Raw genomic sequence first — 23,804 nt, forward strand, 5'->3', positions numbered from 1 at the left:
CTGTAATCAAAGTAACACATTTATCCTCATTTTGTACTTGGCTCAGAAGAGATTATTTTTGTTTTGTTTTGTTTTTGTAAATGCAGGGAGACTTGAATTGTTAAGTTACTGGACTGGAAGTGATAATTTAATATTCCATTGGCTCAATATTCCAAAGTATTTTCATAAAATATCACTAACCATTTAAGTGCTTTGCTTTTATACATTAATCTGTTTTTACCCTGTCCAAAAGAGAAGTCTGTTTTGTCCGTCTCTCATTTCAAATTGCATGCTCATGCATTAAAAAAAGAAATAGGAAAAGAAAATAAATGAATCTGCTTTAAAAAATGTCTGTTTAACCCCTCTGACAGAAGTACCTTCTAGAGTCAGGAGAGACTCCTACATGTATTTGGGTCTTTCAGGTCCAGAGTATAGAGCTATCTTCCTTGTTTAGAAATAAAAAGAGTAGAAATAGAAACAGATGTAGCATCTCAAATTTTTCTTTTTACATCTGAATTTTTAGCATTTATAAAAGTCCAATGTGAACCTTAACATTTCTTCCAACCTTTAAGAAAATGCATGAATCCTTTTAAAATGTCAGTGGTTCAAACTAAATACACAATTTTGAGATCTAGAAGTTAATTTTTTGGGTGGCAAGTGCAGAATCTTTCTTCCTTTGATATGACTGATGATCCAACAGGTCATTCAGAAATAAATTCTCTATCCTTTTTGATCAAAGCTGAGTATCCAATTTTATAGAGATGAGAAACATTTTCCCAGGGAGTGGAATGTTCAGTAAGATGAGCTTTATTTTCAGTAAAAACCACGTTGGATTTTAGACAAGTTAGAAATAATCACTCATGTTCCTCAAGATGAAGCCATAAATAAAATCTATTTTATGAATCCATGAAGAAGCTCAAAGTATTTAAAATTTCTGGTAGAGGTGCAATATATTTCCACTGTCTTTAATAGCTATGGTGCAAGCAAAGTGTTGTAAGACAATACTTCCAGCTTACATGGCAATTGTTTATCTGGTGACCTTAATGTGAAATGTGAAAACTTTTTAATATTTGACCTGGTCACCTACATGGCCAAGGCATATGGCAATATGACTTTCACATAAAATATGGTAACATAAACAGAGAAACTTATAAGTCTTATTCATGGATTCCCCCAAAAATACCTCTCTTTCAGTTTGGCCCTAAGTTAGTTATTTAATGCAGGTGTCATTTACAATTATCCAGGAAAGATGTTAATTGTATGCCAGGCCTAAGGGAACTCAGACCATAATCATAGTCTAGTCACCTTTAGCAGTAACTCTGCAAGAGATGACATCAAAATAACACCATTGCTTAGAAGTATCACCTCATCTAAAAAACGTGAAAGAACATGTGGAGGTAAAAGTAGACTTAGGTACAGGAAGGGGCACCTGGGTGGCTGAGTCGGTGGCTCAAGTCGACTCTTTGAATTCTTTTTTTTTTTAATTTTTTATTGTTATGTTAATCACCATACATTACATCATTAGTTTTTGATGTAGTGTTCCATGATTCATTGTTTGTGCATAAAACCCAGTGCTCCACGCAGAACATACCCTCTTTAATACCCATCACCAGGCTAACCCACCCCCCCACCCCCCTCCCCTCTAGAACCCTTAGTTTGTTTTTCAGAGTCCATCGTCTCTCCTGGTTCATCTCCCCCTCTGATTTCCCCCCCTTCATTCTTCCCCTCCTGCTATCTTCTTCTTCTTCTTTTTTTATTCTTAACATATATTGCATTATTTGTTTCAGAGGTACAGATCTGTGATTCAACAGTCTTGCACAATTCACACCACTCACTATACCACATACCCTCCCCAATGTCTATCACCCAGCCACCCCATCCCTCCCACCCCCCCCACTCCAGCAACCCTCAGTTTGTTTCCTGAGATTAAGAATTCCTCCTATCAGTGAGGTCATATGATACATGTCTTTCTCTGATTGACTTATTTCGCTCAGCATAACACCCTCCAGTTCCATCCACGTCGTTGCAAATGGCCAGATCTCATTCCTTTTGATGGCTGCATAATATTCCAGTGTGTGTATGTATATATATATATATATATATACACACCTCAAGTCGACTCTTGATTTCAGCTCAGGTCATGATCTCAGGGTCCTGGGATCAAGCCCTGCATTGGACTCCACATTCAGTGGGGAGTCTGTCTCAGGATTCTCTCTCTCCTTCTCCTCCTTCCCCTCCCCCCACCCCCCAGCTTGCTCCCTCATGTGCACGCACTCTCTTTCTCTCGCTCTCAAATAAATAAATAAATAAATAAATCTTCTTCTTTTTTTTTAATAGAAAAGTACAGGATATTTTTGCTTTGTCTGAAAAATGCCAAATGCCTTCTGTGTTTGATGTGAAGACTGGTTACTATTTTACTTCTAAATTTCAGATCAAAAAGATTTTGTTTTTGTTTTGATCAATGACAAAGTCAACATTTGTCATATTACTATTCACTTTCATAAGGGCTTTCTGAGTTTGATGAACAAGCAGAATTAGGTCTCGTGTCACCAGTGGAAGACAGTGTTCTTGTATTCCATAAATGGATAGCTTTCCGAGGGTCAAAATTATTAATGTCTGGAGAATTCAACTGGATTGCCAGGAGGTCCGTCATACTTTCAGCCTTGATCTTGGCATGCATTTGTGACTTGGCGCGTTTCATCTGACTAAAGCCACGTTCTGCCTCTGCAGAACTTGCAGGGAGGGTCAGCTCTAGGTCCACTAATGTCAGGATATTTGGATACTTGTGTGAGTAAACAGAATTCACAAAATCCCAGGTCAATTTGCAGATGTTCTGAAATCTAGGGGGTGGGAGGAGAATGAAAAATGTAAAAGATTGAGACTCCCAAGTTTCATTCAAATATTTATAAATACCAACAATGCCTACCTAGCATATATCTCTAATTTCAACATGCTCCATTCAGTGTCTACTTCATCGATTTCCACATTGGCAGCTTCCAGTACTGGTTTATAATGGGCAATCAGTATGGATATCTCTTTTTCTCCAAATTCTGCCATCAATATACAAGAGAAAAAGTCAAGATATGAAAGAAACCTACAGAGGATCAAAGAACAGTAGGTTTGGAGTTAGTGCATATAGGGTACCTCGGTTTATCTTTGCGGGCCACAGTTTAAAGCTCCCAATCATGGTAGCCTTCACCACATCCTGGCTGGCATCTCTGAAGCAGCCTTGCAGCCTCTTGATAAGATGTGTTAAGACGGTGTTTCTTACATCAGAAATGTCTCCTTCTCCTCCCAGGCAGTTACCATGAAAGTGCATGACCGAATCCACCCAACGTTCTTTCGGTCCTGGTCTGGGGAGGAAAAAAAAATCCCCCAAGTAAACAATCAAATGAAAAGCACCTGGCAAATAATGTCCCCAGTCATACTAAGTTTGACAGACCCTCAGACCATTCCCCAATTCCTCACCTTGTTTGATATATTCTGAGCATTTCCAGTGTTGACTCTAACGTGGCAAATAAGTCAGCAACGGAAGAATCTCTGTTCTGATTGACACAGGAAAGAATGCTAAGTACATTAATGACATCCACTAAGAAATGGATGAATTTAACAATGTCTGCTTGGAGAAGGAACACTAGGAGTTCCTTGGCTTTCTGATGACTGGTGTCACTTCTGTCTTCATCTGCCTGTAACATAGATCGGGAATAAAATAGCAGTTTATTGTTCTTAAAATTATTATTTCAAATTGCTCCATAAAGATACCCTCTGCCACTCCGGAAAACTAAAATAGTATGGTATGTCAAAATTACTTACCGAAAGCAATTGCTGGACTATTGCAGGATATCCCTTGAGAAAGTTCTGGAGGGCTGCCTGTAATTCCTGACGCCCCCTCCTGCCCCCTCCTTGAGAAGGCATCACAGGCCAAAGGTGAAGGCTTTTGAAAGCAGTCATCAGAGAACTCCTAAGAAGAGGGGAACTGTGGTAGAAGTGGTAAATGCTGTGAAGAAGGTTTCTGACATCGTTGTACAGGGGAACGCTCTGGAACACTGCCTTGTAAGATAGTTCAAGATGATGTGCCAAGCAGTGCACAGTCAGCGCACATGGCTGGATTTGTCTTAGAAGCAGAGCCACCCCATTGTTTTCTCCCTCTGAGCCAGGGACACCATCACTTCCAAAACCAACCAGTTTCTTTGCCCAGTCTTGGTTCGATAGCTTGAGTTGAAGATTTCTCTCTAGAGTTTTCTCAATGGCATTTCTTATTGCCAAAGATCCTTCTTTTCTACTGTCTGTACCCCAACAATTTGGCAATGCACTTTTCCTGCACGTGCAAACTGCACATAGACAAGTTCAGCTTCCTCGGTTGAACTGTCTGTGATTCCATCACTGAGGACAGAGAAAAATTTACTCTGTTCTAGTTTCTCTCTTAGATTCCTCCGTTCCACTTCAGCGATAAAATACGGAAAGGTTCTCGCTGGTTTGTTAGTTCTGAATACCGGGCCAATATCAATCCCCTTCATATCATCCAACTTGCACATCCAGATAAAGTCTTTGTGGGGACGTCCCCTCTTGGCGATAGCGTGGCTTGATCTGCATAAGTTCTCTATTCTCCCAAGGGTGATTTTGCTCATGGTTGTCACCATGAGCTCTGTGGTGGCACGGTTCACTGGAGAACCACTCATTGTTTCCTTTAATGAAGCCTTGGCATGAGCCTCACTAAGATGATGTGTGTTGAGAAATTGTCCTAAAGTTGTCAGTGCCATAAAAAAAACTCACTTGATTTCCCCTTGACTTCACTCCATGCTTACGACACAGGCCACAGAACATAAGATTTAGTATCTCATCATATATAAGCCAAGGGTATTTTTTTAGCCAGATTTTCAAAAATTGATCGTTCCTCCTTGGAAGGTTATGGTCAAGCTTCTGTGGCCTTTTCTGCTTTTCAGTGATTTGGTTCAGATCATCTGGAGGATCCCTGCCTTTAAAATAACTCCACATTGTTATTTTCAGTAATCACCAACATCCACCCTCAGTTTTGCTTACTCTCTGTCCCTAACATATGTTCATTATTTCCGGAAAAAATTACAGTGAGTGCTTACAAGTAGTACGTCAGGCATTCTGGTTAGTGTTTTAAGTGGCTTATACCATTGAATCCTCATAATCCATCATCCTTATTTTATAGTTAAGAAAATGGACCAATTACCTGTCATTTTATGGATAAAAAAAAACTAGGACACAGAAAGGTTAGTTTGTTGGATGTCACAGTGCTCATAAGTGGTGGAGTTGGGGATCACTAGCAGGTGTCTGACTCCACAGCCCCCATGCTTACCTACTTCACTATTACAGGTTTCTCATAAGGGCAAAGGGTGCTATGTTCTTCTTCACTCTAGAATCTGGTTGTTATGCATAAGAGGGACATTGCTTTTTGCTGACATTTGCTTCCTGTGGTGAGAAGGAAGAGTAACAGGACACGCACAGCAGCATGTCTAGAAGATTCTCCTTGGCCATCTCTTCCTTCCCGCCACAGGCCCGCCTTCTGTGGCAGCACCAGAGCCAACCTGTTCATTTACAGAAAGGGCTTGAGGCTTTGAGACCCATCCTACGTGGTGTCAAGGTGCTGTGCCTCATGCCTCATCTTTTTCTCTTCCCCAAAGATCTAATTTCTGGAACCTACTTGTCGGAGTGTGGAATATATATATATATATATATTCATCTGGACAGAAGGACAGAAAAGTTTAAATTACACAAAGCAACGTCCTAAAATACAGTTTCTCTCTGAAGGCGGGCAGCCTGGACCACATATTTATTTCCCTCCTTCAACTTCTGTGACCCTACTGATCATTACATTATATTGTCCTATTTTATAGTTTAATGAAAAAGTGGAATATGTGTTTGTGTGATATTATACTAAATTAACTCATGTCGACATACAAGCTGGCGTTTCATTCCGTTTCACTGCTTTCCTGTCCTAGGCTGACTGACAGCCAGATTTTAAACTCTTCTGACAGAACCATACTTACTTCCTTTGTGTTCCATAAGGCCTAGGTGAGTGAGTGCTAAGCACTTGGCAGATGTCTAAGAAAATCAACATTCCCAACTGATTTTCATGATCTCATATCTCTTCACATCTTTTACTTGGAAACCTTTGACATTAGTCAATCTGCTGCTGCCTTTCTTACCCGATTTGTATCTAACTTCTATTTTGCCTTTTAATCAGTTTTTTTTTTTGCCATTGTTACTGTTAAAACAGAGCCCCGTTTTGTTTTCTTCCAAGTCCTAAATATTACTGTTTTTGCTTAAAGTGAACCTCCTTGTGACTGATACCTCCTGCCTTCATTTTGGGCCCTACACGTTGGGTCGTCAGTCTCCCACACTAGGCCTTTGGCACCAGGCCGGTGACTGCTTGCCAAACATCAATGCTGGTGAGCACAGGAATGAATATATGAAAAAAGAAGTCTCTTGTTACTGCAGGGAAGGACTTTAACTCTCACTACTGATTTAGCTAGCTTTTATGTTTTTAGCTTTATGAACAGATTTTCCAGAAGGTGTTATCTTGAATTCTGAGCACGTACTTTCATTTGCTTAATGTAAATTCTCTGGCTTCATGAGAATGTGTTTCCTCCTGAAGAAGCAGCTGAAACTCTGCCCACAGACAGTTTTAACAGGTCCAAAGGCTTCTAGATTTACTACTGCATTTCCGTGATCTGAATCTATGTAGCGGAAGTTCACCCACTGAGAGAACCACAGGACATATGGGGTCCTTACTCCTTTTTGCAGTAATCCCTAGATTTTGCCACCTGGAGACATATTCCTGTTAAAAACATCAATCCTTCTCTAGCGTACCTTTTCTAAGAAATATTTCTGTGTTTTTGATTTGTATAAAGTCAGACTAATTTAAGCAGTTTTCAGATTACAACATGGGGCTTAACTCCCTGCAAATATATAGTATCATATTTCTACAATTTTCTCAGAGACACTAGCTTAGAAAGATCCACAGAACTTTCCAATGGTTTCCTCCCACCCCTGTGCCCTTAATCCTGTCTCTCAGTTGGCCGAGGCTCTCCAGAGACACAGAGCAGCATCTGCTGAGCTCTCTCAGTCTCTTCCTCCCTGTAATCCACACACCACATCATTTGGCTCTAAAGGCCTTTGATAATCCTTTCCTGCATGTCCTTTGCAAGCCACTTTGAGACTTCACAGTCTGACTGCAAGGTCTTTGTGGTCCTCATCTTGTGCCTCCTGCCCCCAGCTGGTCTGTTTGCTGTTCCTTGAATAAATATGTCATGCAACTTCAAAATCTCCATGTGTACTCTATTTTCCCCTTTGTCTGCTTTCCCCTGCTTTTCTTCCTGGAAGGTTCCATTTGAAAATTCTCCTCTGGGTTAACCCCTATGCTGACCCACATAGGCAGCAATAGCTACTTCCTCCTTTGAATTCTTGTAAAAACCATGTAGCTGAATGCTCTAGCTTAGTCACCACAGACAAGAGTTCTGTTTGTGCCTTCTGTCTCTGAGCCCAATCAGTGAACCTAAGGGTCTCTAAAAGAGGTTCAGAGGAGGGGCCTCTTGTGAGTTTTTAGAACAGTTTCATAGCCTTGAACAACTAAATGCTGCCTCTCTTGAAGAACGGGTGAGGATGCAGAATTTGCTGGACTCTGTTCTCTCTGGATAGCCTCTCAGCTGAAGCCAAAATAGCCATGAACCAAATCTCTACAGGCATTACATGGAATACGGATGGGTTTACAAAGAAAAGGAGTTCTTTTGGTTTAAGTGGGGACTGAGGAACATTGCTAAAGTGTTTTAGTTTCAACAGACTCCAAATTGCTTCCATTGGAAAAAGACCGTCTTCCTGATGTGCTTGGCACTTGATGTTTAGAGACAAGATGTTCCTACCAAGAGCTTAATGCGCTACACAAAATAAGTGTTTTTGTTTGGACTGTTTTTGGTTCCTTGGGGAGCCACATACCTTATGGTTTAATTCTATCAGGTGGTATAATTTTTTTTTTCCAGAAATGTTCCAGGGTAATGCTGTAGATGCCTGTTGTGGTATGTGAGCTTCAGGATACCGAGCTAACATTTGGGGTAATAATTGGAATAGTTTGTATCACTATTGTATAATGTTACATATTATATAATATATTACTACAATTATATAATTAAATGACAATGGCTTATATTACACTTAAATTGCACATTCTATGTGCCAGACACTTCCTAAACACTTTACATAAATTAATTACTTAAAACTTATATAACTTGCCCAAGATCATACTACAATCATTTGACGAAAGGTGGATTTGAAAAGAGCTGTCTGATTCCTTCTTACCCATGGCTGAGTCTTCATACTCAGCCAGCCATGGGTAAGAAGTCAATCAACATGGAAATGCTAGCATGGGGCCTGACACATGGAGCCAGACACCATGCCAACACTGGCTATTGTTATAATTCAGAAGATGTTCTCTAGATCTCCCTCGGTGCTGGGAGTACTGTCATGGGAATAATTCCTGGGACAGTCAATGAAAGAATGTCTTGCCGATGTACTGGCTGCTCCTAAGATTCTCAAGTATGGATCTTTGCTGGGTGGCAAGAAAAATACTAGCATGATAAATCGTTTCATTGCATTTCGCATGATCTTGTATGATCATCATGCGTAAAGTCATTTTTCTTTTCTGGCATATTTGCAACGATCATATCAACAAATGGTATTTTATTTCTTATGACTACCTTTACCAAAGGAGATTTCGAATCATTATAAGTGGCAGATTTTGACCAGGAGAGGAGTGTTGAATATAAGCATTATGGTATATAATGCATTTGCACTTTTCCATTATCTTTAGTAAGGACTATTTTAATGAAGACTTTTATTTTTAAAGCGGGGTAGCTAATATTCCTTAAGAATTTCCTTAAGAAAACTCCTTCAGCTTTAGTTTTAGCTGTTTATATCCTGCTACTAGTTACTCACAAGTATTTAAAGTCACTAGGTTTACTTGAAGATTATCCATTTCACTCAATAATTTTATTTATGTAGCATAATTAAAAGTTACCAAAGAACTTCATGATACTATCATTTCTTATAAATTTGCTAAAAACATCTTCTTGTGGGCCTAGTCATATGACTATGTGCAAACATGTATGCTTCTTTCCTAGAGAAAAATCCATCTGTTCATCATATTTTACCATATTTTAGCAAGCATGAAAATTGCATCTTAGATACCATAGGTTACACTGGCATATATGAAATAGTTTACCGTAATGCTCATATTTCTTGGCTTAAAAATAACAGCAATTTTCAAGTTCAAGGAAGAAGTTCTGTAGGATCACACATTTAGAAAGTGCCATTTTCAGCCAGTTGCTCCATACTTTCAAAACTGATCACTTCAACTAAGGTTGTCTTTTAAAATTATACAGTTCTAAGATAAATACAGTGGAAGGTACCATAAAAGATTATTTTCCAATTCTTGGAAAGAATATGACAAAAGACTTCACTTAAAAGATGGATGGCTGTGTATCATTTAAGGCAGGGAAAAACAATCATGGAGCTGAGGAAGAAAGACTAAAGTCAGAGGATCTTTGGGGGGCTAAGGGAGTTGGGGAGAAATGGTGAGTGGTAATTTCTGGACTTCCTCAGGGAGACGCACTGTCAACATCCGCAGCCTGACTTCAAAGAAGTCATCATGGAACTGTGACTCTGGGATGCAGAAAATGGAATGATCATTATTTTGCCTTCCTTTGATAACACTGGCAAGAATAATAACAATGAACATTACTTTTATTGATAGACTACTTGATACTGTGCTAAAGTTTTACATGTACTTAAAAAGCAACATGTGTGTGTGTGTGTGTGTGTGTGTGTGTGTATTCAAATAGCATATTTGAGCTAATAATAAATAATTTAAACTGATTGCTCATAGACCAGAAGTCATTTTGGACCAATAAGGCCCCCAAATCTCACAGTATTGTATAGCCTTGTAAGGTGTGCAGTAATTACCATGGTTATTCTTGAATCTGAGTTAATTCTCCAGCTTGGGTGGATGGTGGTGGCTCCTCAGACAGAGAAGGCCTCCCCATCTGTTTGCCTGCAGTTCATGCAGTTGGGGAAGGAGAATCAAAGCAGTCTCCTGACCTTTCCCTGAACATCCACACCCATGCCTCTTATCTGCACCTTGGCCAGTGGCTGTTCTCCAACTTGAAATATCCTGCCATCAAATCTCTGTTCTTCCAAATCCTTCCTCCGAGATACTATCCCACCAAACTTCCTGACTGACCTCATTGCTCACTGATCCTCTTTTGCTCTGCATCCCTGAGCACTTTTATAAAGTTCATAGTCTGGTCCAGAAAGAACCTAAATAGAAGGTTATATTTTCTTCTTCTTTGCTTGCCTTTTCAAGTTACACCCTAAGTCTGCCAGGCAAGTGGTTTTCCTTTCACATCTACTTTTTAAAAAATATATAATTATCTCCCTTCTTCCCCCCTCCCTCCTTCCCCTTTTCCCCCCTTCCTTCCTCTTTCTACCATACTTTGAGAGCTGTTGCATTCATTCTACCATATTCAGAAAACAGATAAATGTATCAGTTGACATATTTTAGTCCCAAGGGTTTCTAGAATTAATCTTCTAAGACATACACATGCCAACTTACAGCTGTTATTTGTTGTTTTTAAACTTTTAGTTGAAATGCAGGCTCTGGTTTGGATCCCAGAACATATCATGGTTATCATCATGAATACTAAGGTCCCTTTTAAAAGGGATTATGAGTGCTTGATAAATCTCAAAATCCACTTCCACCTACTCAAATGCCCCCGGATGCTTTTAGTTTTGACCTGCTAATTGGATGATTTCCTTCCCATCACCCTAGTGTAGAATTAAATCAAAGCATATTTCATATTCAGAATCTTTATTCATGTATCTTTTTGTTTTATATGTAAAAAATAGTGTGGATAAAACAAAGAGCAAAAGCAACTCTTGAAAAGGAAATATGTAATAAGAGGGTCTTGTGAAACCCACACTGGAATCTGCCTGACTGTCAGATGGAAGGGATTTCACAGGCAGGCTTTATAAAACTGCCATTTTTTTGTACCTGCTGATGGCCACATTTCCTTCCTGCCCAAATACTGCCAACCAGAGTTGGTGTCCATCCATAGTTGTTATGTGTGCCTTTATGTACTGGAGATGGAGACCACTCATGCTAATTAGATGAGTTGACATGTGCCAAGGTAGGGGGTCACCCAGGGGCCCATGGTTACACCTATTTCATCCGCTGGGCTTAGCAAAGAGGAGTTCAGACTCAGAGTCAAAGAATGCCCTTTCGACTAATGAGATTTGATGGGGATTTCAAGGAATATTTGACTTTTAAAAAACAAATGAATATAATCACTATGAAAGTGGAATTGTGTTAGTGCTAGACTAAAGTCAGTTGGCTATTATCTAGGGAAAAGTAATGATTTTCCAATACATGGATGTTGGAAGATAAAATAAACCTGATTATGAGAGGTGACTTAATTCAGTGGGAAGGGGCAAAAAGCCTTGAATCTGAAGAGGCCTGGATGACCTATGACCATCCGTAAAAACTGCTCCATGACAAAGAGTCCAGACCAATAAAATGGAGATGAGATGATAGTCTTACATGATCTGTGTGAATTACTTGTGCTATCAATTGATGGAATTCACTGAAGAATATCTGAAGTAGAAAAAGACTGAATTAAAAAAAAAAAAAGCCTGTGCACATGCTACAGAGCCATAATGATAACATGTGAAGGAAGTAAGGAATTCGTGTATATAAAATACTATGTCCACATACATGTGAACACATTCATCAGTTAAGCAAATATTTTGTTGACAGCTTCTCTGGTTCTATTCTTAGTCTGTGAAGCATTGAAGGGAAATTCTCTACTCCCTGGTCTCCCTCCACAGACTAGTGGGGGAGACAGAAACACAAACTCATCATCTCAGTCCAAACCTTAGACTGGACGTGTGTGTGGAGGCTGTCTCTCTCAAATGCCAGACAGAGTCAGACTCAAGTTTACCAACTTTCTGGCCAGGGGCAGGGACGGGCCGAAGAGGAGAGTTACCAGGAACGAGGATCACCACACTGCCCAAGGATTAGTCACTGTTTTCCTCCTGTTTGTTTCATTCAGATCTATGTTGTATGAAGCAAAAGTGTGATAAACTGGAACAGAGTGAGGGCTCGTTTTGGTGACCCGCAATCCCAGGGGTCTGATTTTACTCGTGAGCAAGTGACGGCTACCCTGATTAGTCTTAACCTTTTTTGTGCTTTTTCACCATGATTATTTTTCTTACCTTTAGGTGCGGTATTTAAGAACTGATCTCGAAGACTATCAAGCTGTTCAATGGTCAAGGTGCCATTTTCTTCCTTTTCCACAGGTGGGGGGCGCACTGGGGGAGGGGGGTCTGGAAAGACTTTCATATCACCATTAATGAAGAAATCTTCTTGGCTTAAATAAAGTTCATTCTGAATTTTTGTAGATGTTTCAATGTGATAGCGAGCCACTTCAGTTAATTTTTCCACGCTGAAAATGGAAAAACGAATAGGGTTATCCCCACTAAATACTACTGGGTTAACAGTGTTTGCTTACTACACAGAGTCTACACATTGTATAGCTAAGGGAGACAAGTCAATCTGCATGTTTACAAATTCCAATTCTCTTCAGATCCACTTTGTGACAAGGCAGAGTATAATTAAATAAGCGTAGATTGGAAATAAGATATATGCTCATTATAGAGCTCATGGTCACATATTTATATGAAGCTGAACAAAAAGGGACTTCATCAAATATGGTTTTATTAGTATTAGAACATATTTTACTGTGTAAGTAAGATGACTCTGTGAAACAAACAGGGTTTTAGAGGGGAGGGGGGTGGGGGGATGGGTTAGCCTGGTGATGGGAATTAAGGAGGGCACGTATTGCATGGAGCACTGGGTGTTATGTGAAAACAATGAATCATGGAACACTACATCAAAACCTAATGATGTACTGTGTATGGTGACTAACATAACATAATAAAATAAAATTAAATTAAACAAAAAGATTGTGTCAAGAGATACATTTCATTCTAAGTATGCACTGGAATAAAGTTATATGGCAGAAAAATCTGTAAAATACAACTGTTAGAATGACACATTTATTTGGAATCAGGAAAAACTGTTAAGTTGATCAAATATGATTATGGATTTCTAGAAGAGCGGCTTTTCTCTAAATTTAGATCAAGGAGTTTGATGTTATTTAAGACACTATTGTCAGAATGGATTCTAATAATATAAACCCATTGAAATTGCTTTCTATTTTTACAAATAATAATTCCTAGTTAAATCATGTAGTGTAAGCAATTACAGGTGCAGTGGAAAGAACACTGGAAGCTGAGCTCTCATTCCAGAACACTCCATAGCCATGGGTCCTTGGGAACTTATTTAAGCTCTCTGAATTTCCTTATCTTTGCATGGAGCCAGTAACGCATAACTCCATACCTTTTGATTATTAATGTAAAATCACACAGGGCATGGATTTAACCTATACCGGGGATTGTAGTTATGGCGCTAATTAAAGGCCATTTCAAAAGTCAGAGAAGTTTTATACACAAATAAATACAATAGCACTGTATTACAGGAAGGATTGTGTTTACAGTTTGCAATAAAGATTGTACATGATGGAAAAATCCATTTTTAATCTGCTTTTATGTAACCCAGGAACATAATATAAAATATATACCAAAAAATTTTAAAAATAGGATTAGTTGCTTTCTTTGAAAAGACAACCCTAGAATTCAACTCCAGCATGCTGTACTGGTGAGTGCCCACAAAGCGTGTATTATCTAATTAGTTTACGCCTCCTGGTGTGTGTGCGCTGGGTGCAGAGGAGAAGGCACTGGAGTGCAACTAAGTTTGCAGCCTTGAGTGAGGACAGCCTCCCACTGCAGACCAAGACTGAGCCATAACCAGGATCTCAAAATGGGTGTGCTCCACCTAGTGGAGGTTACCAAGCCTACCCTTCTCAGGAATGAAAAAAATTTAAAAAATGCCAGGGGAGGGGCGCCTGGATGGCTCAGTCGATTAAGCGTCTGCCTTTGGCTCAGATCATGATCCCAGGGTCCTGGGATCGAGTCCCACATTGCGCTCCCTGCTAGGCCGGAAGCCTGCTTCTCCCTCTCCCTCCACCTGATGCTTCCCTTGCTTGTGCTCGCCTTCCCTCTGTCAAATACATAAAATCTTAAAAAAAAAAAAAATGCCAGGGGAATGAAAAGCAAGATTTGAAGTTCCAAGGGATCTGATAGCTCTCTCTATATTTTCCTTTTATCACCAGAGAGCTTTTACAATAACTAAAACAGAAAGCATAGCTGAACAATCCTAGTTTTAACTTCTTGTGGCCACATTCAGGGGTCAGATATATACACATAATATAAATCTGAGAAATTGGGGTACATCTGATAAAAATAAGAAGCATTTACTCTTGATGGCGCCATGGATGGGAGCTGTGAATTCTACGAATTAAGCAGATACGTTTTCATTTGTAAGGGGCAGGCCGAGAAGAGAACTGAACATCACTGCTCTATGATGCTAATGAGTAACAGACTTGGCTATCCAGCAGTAAAATTATGTTAAGCCTTACTGCAGGAAGGTTACCAGGCTGAGGGGTGTGTGTGTGTGTGTGTGTGTGTGTGTGTGTATGTGTGTGTTATTATATAGCACAACAGGTATTAAAAAAACTAGGCTGAAGATTTTACAACAGAACTTTCATTATGAGACAAGGATTATAGAAAACAAACCACAACAACTATCTTTCCGATAGCAGTTGTTTCTAAGAATACTCGCCATTTGTATTCTATGTAGGTAGCAACTTCTAAATTTGCAGTAAATGTTTATTCCAAACTGTAGTGTTCACAGAATCTAGATCTACTAGAATCGTCTGAAGTAGCCTGGTTGCTGTGTTTCCTTTTTTAGATAACGCCCATGGGAGGCCCCAAGTGATTAGGCAGGCTGCTCATTTGTGGACAATGAGGGAATCCCCATCTCTTGGAACATCATGGCTCCTGACTCTCACTTGAGGGCTATTTCTGCTTTGCTGAGCTGCTTTTTAGGGGAGAATTAAGAGAATGAGACTTTCTGCCCCTCACTAGAGATGAGAAGTCTGAAGAACCTTTGGAACCCAAGAGCAAAGTAGAACCGGGTATTACCCTTACAAGGGAATCAGCCTCACTGGTAAAACATTGCAGTGACTGACTTCTCAGTCTCCCATTAATCAGCACTGACTAAAAAGAAGTCTGGCATTAGAAAGATATGAAACATTATCTTACTTCTGAAAAATATTTAAAAATTACCTATAATCATACCTTGTAAACTAAGGTCCTCCTCATTGAGCAGGGTAAAATCCAAACTCAGAAATGATATGCAAAACTGGACATTGCAACAGGACAGTTTGATACATGACTTACTGTTTGAGAAGAACCCATACAAATGCATTTGTGATTCCCTAAAAGGTCAAAATTTCTATTTGTAAATGTAATTTACATTTGTAAATGCCTAAAAATCTGCCAATTTTGGCCACCAGGAATTAAAAAATACATTTTGGAAAAGCCATGCAGTACATTACCTGGCCATTTCATTCAAGTACCTCTCACCAAGCCACTTTTCCAAGAGTTTATATACATTGACCACCTTTGTTAATAAATCTTCAAGAAAAGCCAATGCTTTTGTCTTTATCAGTTCAAGCCGGAACTGTGTGGCTATCTCTATTTAAGAAGAAAATGAAGGATTATATATACATGCATTTTCTAATCAACTGAATTCAATTTTAAACCAATCATGCTTCAGTTTGTGAAGATGAAGGTGGACATTTAATATACGAGTATAGGTAATACCTGATCTATGATACTGAGAAAAAAAGTGTAATGCATGGCAGGGTCATTTGGCAATTTATGTAAGCCAAAACTATTATAAACTGAGCTTTACATTTATTGCACTTTATAGCAATATATTCTTTGATAAATTGGAATGGAAAAACACAAATAATTTCTGAATTTCAAAAAGGGGAAGGTACAAAGTCTCTTGGTAATCTCCCTACTTTAGAAACTTGGGATGGCAACACCATTGTATTTTCTTAGCACTGGTAAAACTAGGGTAAATCCTCTGTACCCCAGGGCCTATTGCTGCCCATAGCACACACTAAGGTCTGTGGATTTTACTTCTGAAATAGTTTTTCCATGTTTCTTCTTTGCTTATTCCACTGCCACTGGCGTAATTTGCTCATTTTCCCAATTTTTTTCAAAGTCCATTTTTAGTTGCATTATAAGACAAGTGGAAGGGCCAGGAGAATATATCTTATAAAATCATTGCTACCTATAGAAAAGGAGTCTCTTGAGCATTATCGATCCATGACTGCCTCTTCTATGGCCTCTGTTCCCAAGAACTCACTTTCAGGGCCTGTTAACCTCAGTTAGGATTTATTTTCCTTTCCTTATTTTCCTTAAGGCCTTAAGCCTTCTTTCAACTTGTAAAATCACACAGACTCTAACATATTCTTTCTGTGTCTATTATCTGAGATTGTTAATTATTGCTGGTGTTCTCCTAACCCCTTCCCAAATTTTCTTTGTCTCTTTTTGAGATCCCGGCAGACAATTATAGAACAGCTGAATCTAGCCCTCATGTGGTCCTATGAAAACAACCAATTAAATGTTGTACTTTCAATCACTTTGCTTTGTGTTCTCCTAGACACAACTTGAGCCAGTCACAGGCTGTTTGCCTACTGGACTGTTTTCCACTGAAAAGAATCATCTCAGTTCTTCCCAAATGCTACCTTCAAATTGCAGGGCAGCAAGGTGTTCTTCCTTGATTCTGAGCATCAGTTCTTTTCTCTTTTCCATTTGGGCAACCTCCTCTGCCGTCACTGTCACAGGCACGGCCTCTGCCATTGGCGGTGATTTGCCTGGAAGCACAGTGGAACTTGGGCAGGAGCGAGCGGGCATGCAAGGGGACGCACAGCTCCTTGGACAAAATGAGGACCAAGCGAAACATGCGGGTCTATAGCAAAACTCTTGCGATTTGGAAAGGATCAACCTGAGTCCTGACTGTGAGTGGGAAATATGGATCTTTCCTTGAGAATTCTCCATGTGTTATCTGGGCTAGACACATATAAAAATGCCACTTTTGTGTAGCATCATGGGAAAATGAGGTGTGCAGTGAGGGCAGACACAGTTATAGACTCCAAGGAAGGTGCAATGCAGAGTTTGGGGATGGAAATTAGCAAACCGCAACACACCATGGATGCCATTAGCCAGCTGCAGAAGTACTGTTCCATCAGAGGTACTAGTGTTAGCCAAGTGTACCCCAGATCCTCATGAAGAAAAGACCAGGGGACCAACATCCAGAAGATATGGCTGAAATGTGGCTCACAGTCAAGAATCTGCAATCTACTTAATCTTTTCAGTAGTATTTAACTGCAAGTACTTCAATGATTACATAAGAGAATTAGAAAATAAGAATTTGGCAGCATTTTTCTGACAATCTACCCTTGAGAAATGGCAGTGTGATTCTAACTGCAGGCTCTGTTCACATAATTCTACTTAGTTCAATAAAGCTGTCTTGAAGGTCTGACCGCAAGGGTTCAAGTCATGTGAAGAAGACATAATTGTAAATAAAGAAACTATAATAAAATGTAATTGCAATAGTAGGTGGATATATGAATTACAGGTGAAAGGGAGCTTAATCTCGTTGGATTTTTGTTTTATCATCTGTAAAATTAACGGAATGGACTCAACCATTTATCCATTAAAAGTAGATTGAAGTATGCCCTTCAAATGCTGCTTATTTCTTTCATTTTTGCCATCTGAGATGGATTAAGTGGTGTGTTTTTTCTTGTGGTGCTATTCTCCTCTTTGATTTGAGTGCCACCCCCTCACCACCCATCTGCCCACATCCTTAGCTTCCCCTCTTACTCCTGCTCAGGGCTGCTTAAATGTATTCCAGCTGGGAGGTGTTTCCCTACCTCTCAGAAGGACTGAGGTGACCTTGCTCTCAAGGTTGCCTGGACCTCCCCCACTAAAGAACAAGGATGGGTCAAACGTCTTTCTCTGCTGCTAGACTACAGTTCCTATCAAGGCAGGGACTGTGTTTTTGTTCTGGTTCTTGAAGTTCATCATTGTGTCCCTTGCACCCATCATGGCGTCCTTCTAGCAGGTGCCTAACAAACGTGTCGTGAGCAACTGACTAGTGAGGTGACTTCTGTCTCTTCCTCTCTTGCCTCAACTCACCTTAAATATGTACAAGTGGAGACATTCAAAGAGGGGGTGGGGGGATAATGTTTATGCCAGAGTTTATCCCCAAGGCTAACAGGAGGTCTCTCCCAGCCTGAGTCTTCTCTCGCCCTTGCTTTCCCCTCATGTCTCTGAGGCAGAGATTAGGCAGGAGGCCTCCGGGAGAGAGGAACTTCCTTGAATTAAACCAGAAACCTGAATTCAACCTGAAAGTTACATACTTATAATCACTTTTCACCCAACCTCCTCTCAGTTACTGCGGCCCCTATGTGCACAATTTTCAGATTACATAGTGCTATTGGGAGTTCTTCTAGCATGTTCCAAACTGTTGTTGAGGTTTATTTTACCTTGGATACGCTTGGATAAACAAGTTAGGTGAGACTGGTACCCAGTATGATTAGTCAGCTAACGCCACCGGAGCCTGGGTCTCGGAACAAAACCAAACCAACAGTAGCTTTAATGTGCCTGCTTAGACGTTTGTGTTCTACCAAGGAGAGTTTAAGCATCCACAGTTTTGGATGCCAAAACCATGAATACCTTTTGTTTTTTTGTCTGCCTCTTTCTTCTTGGGTGGTTCCTTTTTGACTTTTTTATTTGTACCTATCTGAGGAGATTTTTCTTTTGTGTCTGCTGGCAGGTTTTCCTTCTCTTCTTCCATGAGCCTCTGATGAATTTCAGCAGCCACCTGATTGGATACGAGCAAGATTTCGATGAATGCGACACTTATGAAATATGATAGCCATGTGGATTTAGTCATCACCCAGATCAACTGAAGCTTCATTCTCCTATAAACAACCATGCCATGTACTCAGTCTTTACAGAAAACACACTTCAATGTTTTACTGACATGGAAACCTGGCCCAGGCCTCAAGAAGTGTCTTCCCCTGTTTGTATGTAGGTTGCTCACTTTCTCCAGCCCTGCATGCAATGGAACTTTACATTTCCTCATTGCCACCTCCATACTGCAGCAGCTCCATGAGGATGCTTTTTAAAAGCTTTCTTTTAAATCTCAGACTCTATGGATTTAACACCCACTATTCTTCCAGGGCATTCCCCTATACCATTGTTTCTCACCTTTTATCATCATCATCATCATCATCATCATCATTACTGACATCCCCTACAGAGTTTTAAAGACAGTTTTTCTAATAGTCTGCTCCATGAAATTTTAATACTGCAAAAGTGTATCTATGTATTTTACCTATAACTGTGTTTTATACATAAAATGAGTAAGAATTTCTCATGTCCTCCAATCAAGTTTTGGGAATGTATGCCCTGTATTATTTGGGCTCATGGACACTTGGATTCTGGGCTTCCATTCTCCTCTAACACTAGACATCATCCCAGAAGGCGCAGTGTTCATGAGGATGGCCTGTCCCACGGACTAAACTCTTCTTGTCAGCTTCCTCTACTCAGGGGACCTGCAGCTTCCTGCCATCTCATCAACCCCCTCCTTTCACTCGCACAAATGGAAGGTCCTGGTGTGAGAGATGAGTTGCAGGGCCACCCCATCGTAGCTGAGGAATCAGGAGGGTGGGGTGCGGTTGGGACCCCTCCATCCCTCCTCCAGGACTCTGTGCTTCAGGCAGCAGGGAAACCTTGTCTTGAGTTCTCATGCCACTGGGGCTGTGCCTGCAGTTTCAAAGGCCAGACCTTCCGAAATAAGTCCAACTGTCCCAGGAAAGGTGAAGCGCACTTAGGGGTGTAAGCCCCAAGAAATGAGAGCTTAGAAAAGATTCCCAAAAGGGAGAAAGAAAACCTGCACACCCCGAGGAGGGAGGAGCAACATATGGTCGAAACCCTTAAAATCTCAATAAAGCAACTGGTAAAGAAATGGGGGTCATGAGAATTCATTTACTGAAGTGCTTACTGTGTCCAAGCCTGATGTTATTTCTGGGGAGGACTGGGTGAGGGGCTCAGACAAGCAAGAGGAATTTGGATGGAGGTGAATAGAAAGATGAACAAGGCACAAGCTCTCCCCTCAAGGGAGAGCTTAGTCTTGGTGGGATACACCAGCCAATTCCTGCTCTCCCCAAATTCCCGCCAACTTCATACCCCAGGGCTCAGCATGTAACTGTCCCCGACTGTTCTATGAATGTTTACTGTTCCACCCTCCAAATGGGCTTCAAGTGGCTTTTAGCACCTCCTATGCTCATAGGGGATGCCCAGGAAATGATTATTAATAGATAGAATTTCTTTTAAAATAGTCATATTCCACGGAACATACCCACAGCTTCTTTAAGATTGGTGGAACTTTGGAGAAATACAGAATAGATTTCAGAGAACAAGCCAGTTTTGTGTGAGCATATGTATGTGGTTTTAATCAGATGCCCTTAAGCTATAAAAATGGATTTCATGATATCTACTGTACTTTAAAATTCTTGGTAGAGCTGAAAACAGACTTGTTAACATCCCCCCCACCGCCTAAATTGCAAGCAATTCATTTTTGAATCTGTTTTTGCAAAGCACATTAAGTTAGCAATTTCCTTTAAAATTGGATTTTTCTCCTTTATAAACAACTTTGTGGTAGTGGTGGTGGTGGTGGTGGTGGTGATGATGATAATTATCATCATCTGCATATTTTTGGTCCACTTCCCTCAGAGACCTCTGGGTCTCTTTCAAAAATTAACATAATTCACAATACATTGAGAAATCTACCTGTAAGCCTGAAGAAACTCTAGAAATAATGTCTTGACATTGTGGGCGTTAACTATGACTTGTTTCTTTGAAATCATTGCATACCTGCTAATTAGAAGAAAGTTTTTCTAAAAATTAACATCACACACTAAACGGGTAGCTGTTGGTGAGACTGCTGTGTAGAAAAAAGCCCATGTTACAGCGCTCTCCTTTCAGTTGCTTTAATCCCCGCTTGCACTGTTTTCCCTGCAATGGTTTGCCCAAGCATGTCTGTCTCACTGGAAACTTAAAATTCCCTTAAGGTCATGTGACATCAAGGTCATAAAAGTCTATTAGAGACATAAAAGCAGGACTCAAATATAATTATTAGGAATACTAATTAAATTAGTACTTACTAAACTTTTCTCCCTTGCTTCCTACGTGGTTTTTATCTTTACTTTATAAAATAAAGATTTTATTTATTTATTTGAGAGAGAGAGAACAAGCAAGGGGGAGAGGGAGAAGCAGGTTACCCATTGAGGAGGGCGCCTGATATGGGGCTGGATCCCAGGATCCTGGGATCATGACCTGAGCCGAAAACAGATGCTTAACCGACTGAGCCACCCAGGTGACTCTCTATGTGGTTTTTAAAGTCCACATGGAAAATAGTACAATTGTGAATAAATTTTTTTAACGTCATCATCTATTATAGTTACAATTCCCATTATCTATTAACTATTATCTATAACTATATATAATATTATATATATTACATTATCTATTATAATTTCTTTGGTATAAATTATTTCACTGGATCTTTCAACCATTCACTAGAGGAAAGGTATGTGGAATGTCTCCCATGTTACAGATAAGGAATTGAAGACCGGAAGAGGCGAAGTCATTTCCATAAAATCACACAACTTAACCAAGAGGGGTAGCCAGTGCTCTTTGTGCTGTACACTGCTCTTTCTAATAATGTAATATTCTACAATGTCATCTCCCCTAGGCAATTCTAATGGGATTTATAAAACTTGTAAATTACTTTATGTACCTTAATAAGAATAATAATTCCCCCCCCTTTCCCCCCCTCAAACTCCTAGCTCTGGTTTCCCACTCTCTGGTGCTTGGTAGTTGTAATCTTGCAGTGATCACCACGGCCGTTGCCATCATCATCAGTAGTAACATCAGCGTCAACGGTCGGGCAGCAGTCCCATGTCAGACTGTGCTGAGGGCTTAGCATCATATTAGATGTGGGCATGATGCTAGGTGTAGGGTGTATAAAAAGTCTTAGAACCCAGTGAAATGTTTAGGAAAATTGAGATAAACATTACAATCACCTAGATCGGAAGAGCTGGATGCTTGGGGAGATAATACCGCTGCAGGGATTGGAAGAGCACACGATCAGAGAAGGCAAGGGTTTCAAACAGGTAACTAAGTAGTCAGGAATCAAAGCAGGAACTGGCTCTGAAGACTTAGAGGAAGTATATAGTTTAATCAAATAGAAGGAAGGAGGAATGTATTTTAGGAGAGAAAGATGACATTAGCCGAGTCATGGAAATTGTTAACACTGAGGGAATATGTAGGAAGCAATATCTAGTTGCTTTACAAGAAGCTTTGATGAGTTGGTACCAGCACGATGGGGAGCACTGAGCCTCTGGGCCAAGGGTTTAGGATTCCACGGTGGCTACTGGAGGTCATCACACTACCTCCTTCTCCTCTTTGGTCAATAACAGAAGATCATTTCTGTGTTCTTATAGGCATCATATGCTTTTTTAACAAAATAAATCAATCCCTTTTCTTTATCTGGATCATTTTGCCCTTTTAAAGTAGCTATCAGTATATTTGGGGTATACATCTACTGTCTTATTATGTGCTTTCTATTTGTATTGTTTGTCCTAAATCTTGTTCTGTCCTCCTTTCTTTTCTTATTTTGGACTGAATATTTTAAATTTATTCATTTTTCCCTATATTAGTTTGGAAGTAACACACACTAATTCACTTAGTGGTTACTCTAGGAATAACACAGGAATTACTGACTAAATAATATTTAGACTTCGATAGGTTAACAATTTATGGTGTAATTCCTACAGTAACCACTAAGAGAACAGTAATAGAATGTACTACTTCTAAAAGTAAGTAGGGGGCGGAGAAAGCAAGCAAGAAAAGATATAGAAAGGATAAAAAATAAGAGGATGAACAAAGATATAACATGTAAATAATATTCAAAAGTATCATTTCCAAAAAAGCATTATAAATAAAGAAGATTACCTCCTAGTAAGAAAAGGTTTAGTTCACCAGGCCCAGATGGCTTCTTGGTGAATGCTACTAAACATTTCAAGAGGAAATAATTCCAACTTCCTCAAACTATCTAAAGAATAGAAAGAGAAGAAACATATCCTGACTTGATTTATGAGTCTAGTATTACGTGGATGTTAAAAGTTGACAAGGACAGTATGAGAAAAACAAATTTCTCACTCATGAACAAAGATTCAAAAATCCTAAGCAAATGATTAGCAAAACAAAGCCAGCAATATGTAAGAAGGATGATGTTTAATTATAATGTTGGACTTATTTTAGGGATGTGATGTAAGTTTAATATTAGAAAATGGACCAATATGATATTTCACATTGATAGAAAACAGAAAAAAAATATATGGCAATCTCAATAGATGTGGAAAAAGCATTTGTTAATATATTAATGAAAAACCCTCACGATAAGCTAGAAGTGAAAAGAAACTTTCATAATCTGATAAATATCATCTAAAAAAAGTCTATGGCCAACACTTTTGTAAGTTTTGACAAGCTGATTTGAAAATTTATATGGAAAGGCAAAGAGCCAAGAGCCAAAATGCTCTGGACAGATGACAAGATGGGAAGATTTGCTCAGCTAGATAACAAATAAGTGATATGACATTATGCGGTTTTGGTACAAGGATGGAAAAATAGAACAATGC

General features: G+C 39.6%; 1 protein-coding gene across 10 annotated transcripts in view; it reads right to left on the bottom strand.

The window, feature by feature from the left end:
- The window catches only part of SPEF2 (sperm flagellar 2), a 169,404-nt gene that overhangs the window by 23,355 nt on the left and 122,245 nt on the right, over positions 1–23,804 (bottom strand). For 9 of the 10 annotated variants that reach the window (XR_003522086.2, XR_003522084.2, XR_003522088.2 and 6 more), the window contains 4 exons: positions 18,772–18,919; positions 16,779–16,907; positions 15,576–15,714; positions 12,271–12,500 (listed from right to left, as the gene is read on the bottom strand). Coding sequence is in view for 5 of the 10 variants with exons in the window: in XM_027605658.1 (XP_027461459.1) it covers positions 12,271–12,500; positions 15,576–15,714; positions 16,779–16,907; positions 18,772–18,919 (646 nt within the window). In the remaining 5 variants the exon portion in view is untranslated. Of the gene's footprint in view, positions 1–4,550; positions 4,956–12,270; positions 12,501–15,575; positions 15,715–16,778; positions 16,908–18,771; positions 18,920–23,804 lie in introns of those variants that run through there. The other variant, XM_027605660.1, reaches the window with a different exon arrangement.

This window comes from Zalophus californianus, chromosome 5 (assembly GCF_009762305.2).
Source record: "Zalophus californianus isolate mZalCal1 chromosome 5, mZalCal1.pri.v2, whole genome shotgun sequence".
Lineage (NCBI taxonomy): Eukaryota > Metazoa > Chordata > Mammalia > Carnivora > Otariidae > Zalophus > Zalophus californianus.